Source organism: Lacerta agilis, chromosome Z (genome assembly GCF_009819535.1).
Source record: "Lacerta agilis isolate rLacAgi1 chromosome Z, rLacAgi1.pri, whole genome shotgun sequence".
Lineage (NCBI taxonomy): Eukaryota > Metazoa > Chordata > Lepidosauria > Squamata > Lacertidae > Lacerta > Lacerta agilis.
Window position 1 is genome coordinate 892,360 of NC_046331.1, and position 13,162 is coordinate 905,521.

The 13,162-nt window shown below is 41.5% G+C and overlaps 1 protein-coding gene across 1 annotated transcript in view; it reads right to left on the reverse strand.

Annotated features, from left to right (window-relative positions):
• Nucleotides 1-13,162, reverse strand: part of RABGAP1 (RAB GTPase activating protein 1) — a 91,271-nt gene that overhangs the window by 61,594 nt on the left and 16,515 nt on the right. Inside the window, 2 exon segments of the mRNA XM_033137781.1 lie at nucleotides 2,641-2,815; nucleotides 7,326-7,530. Of these exon segments, the coding sequence (XP_032993672.1) occupies nucleotides 2,641-2,815; nucleotides 7,326-7,530 (380 nt within the window).

A 13,162-nucleotide genomic window follows, 5' to 3' on the forward strand; every position in this document is an offset into this window, starting at 1 on the left:
CAATGACAAACCTAGACAGCGTCTTCAAAAGCAAAGACATCACCTTGCCGACAAAGGTCCGTCTAGTTCAAGCGATGGTTTTCCCAGTAGTAATGTACGGAAGTGAGAGCTGGACCATCAAGAAGGCTGATCGCCGTAGAATGGATGCTTTTGAATTCTGGTGCTGGAGGAGACTCTTGAGAGTCCCATGGACTGCGAGAAGATCAAACCGATCCATTCTCAAAGAAATCAGCCCTGAGTGCTCACTAGAAGGACAGATCCTGAAGTTGAGGCTCCAGTACTTTGGCCACCTCATGAGAAGAGAAGACTCCCTGGAGAAGACCCTGATGTTGGGAAAGATGGAGGGCACAAGGAGAAGGGGACGGCAGAGGAGGAGATGGTTGGACAGTGTTCTCGAAGCTACCAACATGAGTTTGACCTAACTTACGGAAGGCAGTGCAAGACAGGAGGGAAGGATGTTGGGAAGGATGGAGGGCAGAAGGAGAAGGGGACGACAGAGGACGAGATGGTGAGACAGAGTTCTCCAAGCTCCCAACATGAGCCTGACCAAACTGCGGGAGGCAGTGGAAGACAGGAGGGCCTGGCATGGTCTGGTCCATGAGAAGAGAAGACTCCCTGGAAAAGACCCTGATGTTGGGAAAGATGGAGGGCACAAGGAGAAGGGGACGACAGAGGACGAGATGGTTGAAATCAGCCCTGAGTGCTCACTGGAAGGACAGATCCTGAAGAGAAGGCTCCCAACATGAGCCTGACCAAACTGCGGGAGGCAGTGGAAGACAGGAGGGCCTGGCATGGTCTGGTCCATGAGAAGAGAAGACTCCCTGGAGAAGACCCTGATGTTGGGAAAGATGGAGGGCACAAGGAGAAGGGGGCGACAGAGGATGAGATGGTTGGACAGTGTTCTCGAAGCTACTAACATGAGTTTGGCCAAACTGCGAGAGGCAGTGGAGGATAGGCGTGCATGGCGTGCTCTGGTCCATGGGGTCACGAAGAGTCGGACACGACTGACATGGATTGTAGTCCAGAACTTCTGGAGCGCACCAGGTTGAAGGCGGCGGCTCTTATAACTGCTACATCGCACCCACTCTTGTTTGTTTCGATAGGGTATGCTTTCCCACTTTCATTAGGATTCTCCAAACTCCCGTCAGTTGCTCAGCCTCAATCTTGGAATTTGGTGCCTGAACGGAAGACCTCTGCCACGGCTCCCTTTAACAGTGCAATTCTATGCATGGCCTTTCGGAAGTAAGTCCTAATGTGTTAAATTGTCCCAGGAAGTGTTGTTCCAATTCCACAGAGGCATCATCGAAACTGTTCTCTGTAATTCTATAACAGCTTGGTACGGTACAGCCTCCAAGAGAGACGAGAAAAGGCTACAACGAGCTGTAAGAATTGCAGAAAGGGTAATTGGTGCGAGCTTGCCTTCAATAGAGACAATTGATGCTACCCGAGTTAGGAAGAGAGCGGACGGAATTGTAGCAGATCCTTAACATCCCGGTCATTGTCTGCTTGGTTGACTTCCATCTGGAGTTCATCTACAAAATCGGCCAGGCACAAGAATAGTTTTTTTTCCCCTTGTGCCATTAAATTGTTAAATTCATAGTTGTATAGCTGAAGGGGGGGGGGGGTAAATTATGGGTGGGGTTTCCTTGCTTCTTTGTATTGGGAGAGGAACAGTGTCTGTACGTTTACATTGCAATGTAGCTGAAACAAATTCCAGGTCTGTACTTGGCCAATAATAAATTATTCCTAAGTGTACACAAGGTTGCAGCCCAAGCCTTTGACTATGAGCCAAATCGGAAATTTGCGCCAAAATCTGACAAATTATCTCCATCTTGCAAGTGCCTATCTTGAAATCCTTCTCGGCAAGCAATGCAGAGAATAAAAGACCTGATCACAGTCAGAGTTCAACGGGAAGTTTTTAATTATGGTAGACGGGCTTGATGTATCCGTTCAAAAACCCCAGGAGCCAATTGCATTTCTGGTTTAGCAAATGGAAAGAGGAATGGGGCTCAGCGAACTTGCCGGGGGTGTCCTCTATTGCCCCATTTGAGGAAAGCAGAGCAATCTCTAAGCGGATCACTGTTCTGGGTACAGCACTCCCTGTTTTCCCTATCGCACCCCTGGCATGATAAATTCTGATAAACCCTGAAGGCAGCCCTGTTTAGGGAAGTTTTTAATTTGCGACTTTGCGTTGTATGTTGGTATTTGTTGGAGGCCGCCCAGAGTGGCTGGGGAGACCCGGCCAGATGGGCGGGGTATAAATAATAAATTATTATTATTATTATTATTATTATTAGCCTAGCACAGAATAACTGAAGCATAGTATGATGCTCAACTGCCAGCACAAATAAATGGCTGGAAGCAGAAGGTGTGCGTCATCGGAGTTTCTAAGTATCAATGAGACGGTACTGACATTATACGAAGGAGATTCTTCCTTTGGCAGGAAGAGGAGGATGTAAACTTAATTGATAAATGAAATATACCTAGGTGCCTTAATACCGAGTCAGACCGTTCATTGATCCTTCCAGCTCAGTATTGTCTGCGCTGATTAGCAGCGACTCTCCAGGGTTCCCAGTACAGGATCTCTCTGGAGATGCCAGGGAAAGAAAGAAGGCAGGAGCATCAACAAAGGCAACTTACAGCTTCTTGGATTTCACACCGGAAGACGTGAATTCTGAAGAGCTCCGAGTTGTAATGGCTTTCAGTGAAAGCGAAGCAGTCGCTTTCCGGGGTCCCGTCGTGCCCCCGCACGCAGAACAGGATCTTGTAAATGGGGTAATTGGCTATTTCAGTGTTCGTCGGGGGTTCGAGCAGCCTGCGGAGCAAAAGGGGGAAATGAAGGTGTGAGTACCGGTAGTTTAATGATGGATGCAATCTTTAACTAATTAACTGGTGAATTTAAGAGAGCAAAACCTTTTCTAATCAGCTAAAAAAAAGCATCTAAATTGAGCAACTTAACTCGTATTCAGAAGTGCACCTTCTGTGTTTCTGCTTTCTTAGTCGAAACAAAATAGAAAATTCTTTCCAGTAGCACCTTAGAGACCAACTGAGTTTGTTCTTGGTATGAGCTTTCGTGTGCATGCACACTTCTTCAGATACACAGAAGAAGTATCTGAAGAAGTGTGCATGCACACGAAAGCTCATACCAAGAACAAACTCAGTTGGTCTCTAAGGTGCTACTGGAAAGAATTTTCTATTTTGTTTCGACTATGGCAGACCAGCACGGCTACCCACCTGTATCTGCTTTCTTACTTACTGAATGCTTTTACAGCTCTCCTTAAAGGAAGGAAATGTGTTATTTTCAAAGAAACGTGTTTCCCTGATGGAGGACAGTTCATACTTGACGCCCATCGTGACCTATGGGGTGGCTTCGAGAATATGAATTTGTCCCCCACTCTCTTGAATCGCTCCGTACCATCCCAAGAGTATTATAATTGTGCCCCGCCGGACGAAAAGAATTTTTCCGTCTAGCGGTTTTCCCGTCTGGCGAAGCGGCGGCGACGGCCGCGCTCCGCTAAACGGAAAAAAAGACGGAAATTTTTCGTCTAGCGGTATTTCCGTCTGGCGAAGCGGCGACCGCGCTCCGCTAAACGGAAAAAAAAGACGGAATTTTTTCGTCTGGCGGTATTTCCGTCTGGCGAAGCGGCGGCGACGGCCGCGCTCCGCTAAACGGGAAAAAAAAAAAGATGAGAGTTTTTCCATCCTGCGAAGCAGCCCCGTCGACTTTTTCGTCTTCCGCTAGACGAATGCAGTTCATCTAGCGAGTTTTCCGTCTAGCGAGTTTTCCGTCTAGCGAGTTTTCCGTCTAGCGGGGCAAGACTGTATATTTGTAAATACCAGGTGCGCCGATCGGAGGGCATCATTAGGCCCTCACTCCCACTAGCAAAGACTCCCACTAAGGCAACATGGCTTCCCCCATCTCTCCTCCCACCCCCAATATTGGCCCTGGGGTAGGAAAACCCTCAGAACAGCGTGGGCTAAGCTGAGCTGCTTGCTCTGTTGGAATAACTGCCATAAGTGCCACACTGAATTCCTTCCAATGGACAATACAGATAATTTAAAAAATAGATAGATAGGTGTCTATTCGGCATTTGCGCCCGCCATACGATACAATCACACAACGCAAAACAAGCAGTCAATCAAAAACCAGATCAAATCAAACAAAACGACGACCCAATACAGGCCACGGACATAATAGCAAAACTCACAGGGACCAATATCATCACTTGGATAAAACATATCTAAAAAGAATGATGGTTAAAATTTAAGCACCCAAAACTAAAACCAATGTCTAATTCTATTTTTGAAAAGTTACAGGTGGGTAGCCGTGCTGGTCTGCCATAGTCGATACACTGAAACAGAAGTCACGAGACCCATCTATCTATCTATCATCTACCTATCTATCTATCTATCTATTCTTCCAGTAGCACCTTAGAGACCAACTGAGTTTGTTCTTGGTATGAGCTTTCGTGTGCATGCACACTTCTTCAGATACACTGAAACAGAAGTCACGAGACCCATCTATCTATCTATCTATCATCTATCTATCTATCTATCTATCTATTCTTCCAGTAGCACCTTAGAGACCAACTAAGTTTGTTCTTGGTATGAGCTTTCGTGTGCATGCACACTTCTTCAGATACACTGAAACAGAAGTCACGAGACCCATCTATCTATCATCTATCTATCTATCTATTCTTCCAGTAGCACCTTAGAGACCAACTGAGTTTGTTCTTGGTATGAGCTTTTGTGTGCATGCACACTTCTTCAGATACACTGAAACAGAAGTCACGAGACCCATCTATCTATCTATCTATCTATCTATCTATCTATCTATCTATCATCTATCTATCTATCTATTCTTCCAGTAGCACCTTAGAGACCTACTAAGTTTGTTCTTGGTATGAGCTTTCGTGTGCATGCAAACTTCTTCAGATACACTGAAACAGAAGTCACGAGACCCATCTATCTATCATCTATCTATCTATCTATCTATTCTTCCAGTAGCACCTTAGAGACCAACTGAGTTTGTTCTTGGTATGAGCTTTTGTGTGCATGCACACTTCTTCAGATACACTGAAACAGAAGTCACGAGACCCATCTATCTATCTATCTATCTATCATCTATCTATCTATCTATTCTTCCAGTAGCACCTTAGAGACCAACTGAGTTTGTTCTTGGTATGAGCTTTCGTGTGCATGCACACTTCTTCAGATACACTGAAACAGAAGTCACGAGACCCATCTATCTATCATCTATCTATCTATCTATCTATTCTTCCAGTAGCACCTTAGAGACCAACTGAGTTTGTTCTTGGTATGAGCTTTCGTGTGCATGCACACTTCTTCAGATATCTGAAGAATATCAGTGGTATCTGAAGAAGTGTGCATGCACACGAAAGCTCATACCAAGAACAAACTTTGCATAGAAAGCAGAAGAGCCACCTTTGGACATGCGATTTGGCAGCACCACAACACCAAACTAAGCGCAGGAAGCGTGCCGACACTTTGGCAGCCCCACAAGACCAAACTAAGTGAAGGAAGCATGTCCGAAGGTGGCTCGTCTGCTTTTTGTGCAAAGCAACCAGAAAGCAGCACCTTGGGCTACGTTTGGACTTCCTAGGTTTCCATCTGCCCGATTTGAGTGAGTGCTCTGTGGCAGCACCACAACACCAAACTAAGGGTGACTCGCAAGGCGAATTTTCCTACGGCCGTGACTCGCAAAACAAAAACGTTTCGCGATCTTTTCCCGTCAAACCGCGCTTCCTCCGACCGCGCTTCGCATGACGAAATTTCCGCTATACGACAGCACTCGCGGAACGAATTAATTACATGTTCCATAGCAAGTTGTGTTTCCCCCCACGCCAATGTTTTGTACTTTGATAAACTGCTTTAGGACAAACGGCATAGAAATAAATGAAACTTTTAAAAAAAGAAAATAAACAGCCACCATTTATACCCAGTTAATCAAGGACGACACTTTTTAGAAGATTGTCTTGGTGTTGCCCCATAGTAACCATAAGACAACTTAGAATCATAGAATCATAGAATTGGAAGAGACCCCAAGGGCCATCCAGTCCAACCCCCTGCCAAGCAGGAAACACCATCCAAGCATTCCTGACGGACGGCTGTCAAGCCTCCGCTTAAAGACCTCCAAAGAAGGAGACTCCACCACACTCCTTGGCAGCAAATTCCACTGCCGAACAGCTCTTACTGTCAGGAAGTTCTTCCTAATGTTTAGGTGGAATCTTCTTTCTTGCAGTTTGAATCCATTGCCCCGTGTCCGCTTCTCCGGAGCAGCAGAAAACAACCTTTCACCCTCCTCTAGATGACATCCTTTGATATATTTGAACATGGCTATCAGATCACCCCTTAACCTTCTCTTCTCCAGGATAAACATACCCAGCTCCCTAAGCCGTTCCTCATAAGGCATCGTTTCCAGGCCTTTGACCATTTTGGTTGCCCTCCTCTGGACACCTTCCAGCTTGTCCGTATCCTTCTTGAACTGGGGTGCCCAGAACTGGACACAGTATTCCAGGTGAGGTCTGACCAGAGCAGAATATCGTGGTACTATTACTTCCCTTGATCTAGATGCTATACTCCTATTGATGCAGCCCAGAATTGCATTGGCTTTTTTAGCTGCTGCATCACACTGTTGACTCATGTCAAGTTGATGGTCTACCAAGACTCCTAGATCCTTTTCCCATGTACTGCTCTCAAGCCAGGTGTCACCCATCCTGTATTTGTGCCTTTCCTTTTTTTTTTTGCCCAAGTGTAGTACTTGACATTTCTCCCTGTTAAAATTCATCTTGTTTGCTTTGGCCCAGTTCTCTAGTCTGTTCAGGTCATTTTGAAGTGTGATCCTGTCCTCTGGGGTATTAGCCACCCCTCCCAATTTGGTGTCACCTGCAAACTTGATCAGGATGCCCTCAAGCCCATCATCCAAGTCATGGATGAAGATGTTGAATAAGACTAGGCCCAAGACAGAACCCTGTGGCACCCAACTAGTCACTTCTCTCCAGGATGAAGAGGAGCCATTCATGAGCACCCTTTTGCAAACTTGATCAGGTTACCCTCAAGCCCATCATCCAAGTCATGGATGAAGGTGCTGAAGAAGACTGGGCCCAAGACAGAACCCTGTGGCACCCCACTAGTCACTTCTCTCCAGGATGAAGAGGAGCCATTCATGAGTACCCTTTGGGTTCGGTCAAACTTAGAAACTACTATTGCCACACTATACAAAGCAGGTCTGAAAAACACCCCTGCCAACGACAGACGGGCCTACAGAGCCTCCCACAATGCCACACCACAGGCGGGGAAAGTACCTCACGGTTCCCTCCGACACATTAGGAACCGAAAGAGTCACGTCCACGGAGATCTCACACTGGCTCCGCAAGATGGACATCATCCTCAAGGCCTCCACCTCGCTCCGGGGAGCGTTGACCGAGGCGCAGCCCAAGTACGTGAGTTTGCTGAAGACGACGCTGTCCTCGTCGGCAACGGGAGTAAAGGGACTCGACTCCTCGGAATCTACAAAACAGCGGAAGAGCGGAGTCCGTTAATCTGCGCCTCGAATCGCTCAATTGGATCACTATCCTCTACCGCTCGGAGGCACGTGTTCTCCGATAAAAATGGGCATTACGCCTATGTCCCAGATACCTCGATCTCTGTCGACCTTATCGGTTGCGTCGCACAGATTCGCAGATACCTCGATCCCTGTCGACCTTATCGGTTGCGTCGCGCAGATTCGCATTTGTTAGAGCCCGGTTTAATGTGTTCCCCCTCCAATGTTCTGAGCAATAGATTTTCTAACGGTGAAACCTCTGTTTGATGCGCATGTGATAACAAATCAACGCGCATAAAACGGAGGTTCTACCGTTAGAAAATCTATTGCTCAGAACATTGGAGGGGGAACCCCAAATGGCAATTTTTAGGCCAGTGTTTTTCAACCTTTTTTGGGCAAAGGCACACTTGTTTAATGAAAAAAATCATGAGGCACACCACCATTAGAAAATGTTAAAAATGTTAAAAAATTTAACTCTGTGCCTATATTGACTATATATAAAGTAATTTTTCAATTTTTCCCACGGCACACCAGGCAACATCTCGCGGCACACTAGTGTGCCGCGGAACAGTGGTTGAAAAACACTGTTTTAGGCAATATTTTAAATGCCCCGATTCTAATCTATATGTTTTAGATGCTGCTGTGTACGTGCATATACGTGTATGGTATTTGCTGTGCAAATTTTAATGTATCACTTTTGTATTGTTGATTTAGTGAGTTGGTCTGTGACTGTAAAAATAAATTCATTCATTCATTCATTCATTCATTCAAATCAATAGAATCCCTTTACCATATCTTGTTTAATTGCCCATTATACATTGTTCCCCGATCAAGGATTCTGAGTTCCATCATTCTGGAAATGGTGGCTAAACCACCTGAATTGCATCTAGCTTATCTATTCCAGGACATAGACTCTTCTAGAACACGACAGGTTGCCAGATTCCCGATTTCAGTTCTTTCATATAAAAGATTTCGTGGAATGCTGCATGACTATTAAAAATCTAGGAAACTCTATGCACCGTCTCTATCTTCAAGGCCTTAATACGGCACATCGAGAGATTGTAAGTACTGTAATGCGAAGGAGATTACGCGTTGAAATGTTTTAGTTGATAGGCTGGAATTGCTTAATCAGAGATTGGCTATGTTGAACGGGGATATGGCAGGAAATGTATTTCCCACAGAGGAGACTTTTCAGGACATTGCCGTATTGGAAGAGAGCCTTGGCAAGGAGCTGAAGGGGATTCTCGAAGAAGAGAGTAAAATGGATTGGCAACTCCGGGAACAAGAAAGGTCCTACGGGGGTGGCAGACCCAGGACCGGGAGGTTTTTTATATCCAACTTCTGGGGTGAGAGCTCGGGAGTGATGGGGAAAAAATTACTAAGTCTACAAATAAAAGAAAAATGGAATATCGAACCGGAGAAACTGGAAGGTGATGAACTGTACACCCTGATGCTCTATGCGAGGATTGTTATGAACTTCGTCTGGATCTGTGGACTTACAAGAAAGGAGGACAATTTGAGGAGCGGCCTCGGTGTAAGACGGAGAAGGAAAATGGACAGAAGGGGGATAGGATAAATTGTTTTAAGGGTAAAGTTAAGATGGTCTATTATGGTACCCTGAAGCCGGTGTGTCAAGATTTTAAGTTTTTGAACTAGAGAAGAGATATTGTAATTTTTTCTTTATTAGCAGCAGTTTAAGGGAAAGAAGATGTTTGATATGATTTGATTTAAGAAATAATATGTTAAGATACGAAGTTTTGTTATTAATTACTATGAAGTCTATAATATGACCAGATTTTGTAAGTTAAGAAGTGATATATTATTGTGAACTAAAAAACAAGAATTTAAGAAGAATGTTTAGTTTTGAATTTGTATATGAAATTAATTTTAGAGATGTGAAGTTATTAAAGTAAAATTTGGAATTGAAGCCGAAGGAGAGAGAGCAGGGGAAGTCAACGTAATGATTCAACCAAGATTTTTATTTTTTTTTAATATGTAAACATGAAGAAGAATCGTTGGTGTGTCTGCATTTGTTTTGTTATAGTTGTAGTGGGTGGGTGTTTGGGTTAATGTTGGTGAAGATGTTGGATTGTTCTTTGTTATGGAAAAACCAATAAATTCTTTATAAAAAGAAAAGAAAAGAAATGTTTTAGTTGATATTTTAGAATGTAAAATGCAGTTTTATTGGTTGATTTTCTCCATCTTGTGGGCTTATAGCCGAATAAAGTATTATCCATCTATCCTCTACCGCTCACGTTAAGTTAAAACGAGTCTCTCCTGCGTGACCAATCTGTTTCTCAGATATTTGCACCCTATCGGATTTGCAGACTTTGGATCCGCACCGTTATGCAGGGGTGACGATGGGAAGCTTCAGTGATCGAAATGGTCCCCTTTCCCCCTGGAAAGCAATCCACCCTTTGGGGCAGGGGTGTCAAACTCAAATTCATCGGGGGCCGCATCAGCAGTTTGGTCACCCTCAAAGGGCCGGTTGTATCTGTAGGACTATGTGTCCACTCTTTATTTAAATCAGTGTTTTTCAACCACTAGTGTGCCGCGAGATGTTGCCTGGTGTGCCGTGGGGGAAATTGTGTTTATTTGATTCCTATCCAAGAGAATTACTTTATATATAGTCAATATAGGCACAGAGTTAAAAAAATTTAACATTTTCTAATGGTGGTGTGCCTTGTGATTTTTTCCATGAAACAAGTGTGCCCTTGCCCAAAAAAGGTTGAAAAACACTGGTTTAAGTAATGAATTTTTATGATTAAAACAAAATCGAAAATTCTTTCTAGTAGCACCTTAGAGACCAACTGAGTTTGTTCCTGGTATGAGCTTTCGTGTGCATGCACACTTCTTCAGATACAACTAATTTTTATGATTAGTTAGTATTTTAAAGATTATTCAGAATAATGGTGAATGCTAAGAAAGTAGTTACAAAGTGAAAAACACTGTCATAAATTATTGTCACTGCATTCAATTAGAGACCAACTGAGTTTGTTCCTGGTATGAGCTTTCGTGTGCATGCACACTTCTTCAGATACAACTAATTTTTATGATTAGTTAGTATTTTAAAGATTATTCAGAATAATGGTGAATGTTAAGAAAGTAGTTACAAAGTGAAAAACACTGTCATAAATTATTGTCACTGCATTCAATTAGAGACCAACTGAGTTTGTTCCTGGTATGAGCTTTCGTGTGCATGCACACTTCTTCAGATACAACTAATTTTTATGATTAGTTAGTATTTTAAAGATTATTCAGAATAATGGTGAATGTTAAGAAAGTAGTTACAAAGTGAAAAACACCGTCATAAATTATTGTCACTGCATTCAATTATTACTGGTTTTTTTGTAATAATGTAAGTAATAACTAGCTCTGAAAGCAGAAACATAGTCAGAATAATGGCAGGTAGATATTCAAATGTACAATTATTGTACAATTTATTGAAAAATGATTTTTGGTAACAGACAGTAATTTTTTTTTTAAACATACAAATATTGCCAAACACTGTTTATTACACATATGGCAAACACAAGGCATTAACTTTTTTTTTTAAACTTTTCTGACTAGATGGCTGACATCTAACCAAAATATCAGAAGCAAGTAACGAACGCCAGGCAGGAGAGTCCCCGGTCCCAGTTTCATAGAAGACAGGCTGGAACAAGGCCATTTTGATCTGGACACAGATCAAAAATACGTAATAAGTGGGCTGACGCCCCTTTGGCTCAGCATTTCATTCCGAAAATTCCTTTAATCCGACGTAAGATGGAAAGGGAAAATGGTTAGAAGTGGGATAGGATGAAGTGTATTGGTATCCTGAAGCCGGTGTGTCAAGCTTCTTTTAAGTTTTTGGACTATAAAAGAGATATTTTTTTATTATTTTTTTTATTAGCAGCAGTTTAAGGGAAAGAAGATGTTAGATATGATTTGATTTAAGAATAATACGTTAAGATATGAAGAATAATATGTTAAGATATGTTAACAATATGTTTAGAGAGGAAGAACAATATGTTAAGATACGAAGTTTTGTTATTAGTTATACGAAGTTACAATATGTTTTGATTTTATCCAAGATAAGAAGTGAAAGATTATTATTTTTTATTATTATTATAAATAACTTTATTGCTCTTTAAAAATATTCTTACATATCTCACATATATGGATGAATATATACAGAAAAGGAAAAAACAAAATCAGAACTTACATATATCTACATTCAAAGTCTAAAAAGAAAAAGGACAAAAAGGAAAAGAGAAAAAGAAAAGAGAAAAGAGAAAAGAAATAGGAGGAAGAAAAAAAAAGGAAAAGAAACTAAAAGAGTAAAGAATCTCCAGTAATCATACATGATTAAACTTCAAAAAATACTTCCACTGTTTTAACACTTCATGTTTTTAAATAAATTACCTTGTTATATCTGTCATTTATACTATTCCTCAAATTATACAGATCTTCCAATCATAACTTTACTAGCTTTAGTTCCTTTCATTATTCTAAGCACAACCAATATCTTCCGTTCATATCTTGTTTCCCCAAATATTCGTTAATATATTTCCATTGATTTTTAATTATTTCTTTTGAAGTACCTCTGATAATATTCATCAGCTTCGCAAGCTCCAGATACTCTACTATTTTATTTTACTATTTTAATAATTAAAAAAAAGAAGTGAAAGATTACTTAAGGAGAATTTGTAGTTTTAAATTTTTTAATGAATTTAATTTCAGAGATATGAAGTTATTAAAGTAAAATTTGGAATAGGAGCCGAAGGAGAGAAAGCAGGGGAAGTCAATAATGATGATTCGAACAAGAATATTTTTTTTTTGGAACAAGAAGAAAAATTGTTGGTGTATTTGTATGTGTTTAGTTATAGTGGTGGGTAAGTGTTGGGGTTAATGTGGGTGAAGGTGTTGGAGTGTTGTTTGTTATGGAAAAACCAATAAATTCTTTTTTAAAAAAAGAAAAAGAAAGAAATCCTCCTTTAGATCTGTGGATATGCGAAGAATTTGACTGCAGAAGGAATACAAGTTAATTTTTGAATTAAAAGACCTTACACCCCAAAGGCCTTAGCACCGAGTTTGATTTACAATGCTATATTTAAAATGCTGTACCTTTTAAGAGCTAATTGATATCTTGGCCTGTTTCTTCTATTTAAGTCTCCATTGCGTTAGTCTCGCCAAGCTGTGCCTACATCAATTGTGTGTTTGATTAATCATATATACTTGAAGGTATGTTCGATAATATATGGCCTTATATAATTTGTACAGTCCGTTATGATTGTTTATTGCATTGTACTTGACCCATTATCTTTTATTGGTGGGATATTTTGAAACGGAGACCTGCAGCTTTAATTGAATTTTTAAATTTGTATTTTCATCTGTTCTTTTAAATGGATCGTTTTCATGTTTCTTGCTGTGATTTTAATGGATGTTAGCTGCCCAGAGCCCGGTTTTCTGGCTGGGAAGGGCGGGGTATAAATAAAATTATTATTATTATTATTATTATTATTATTATTATTATTATTATTATTATTATTATTATTATTTACACAGAACTGATGAAGCTTCCTTGGCGAAACCTGTCGTAATCCGGAACGCAGATCT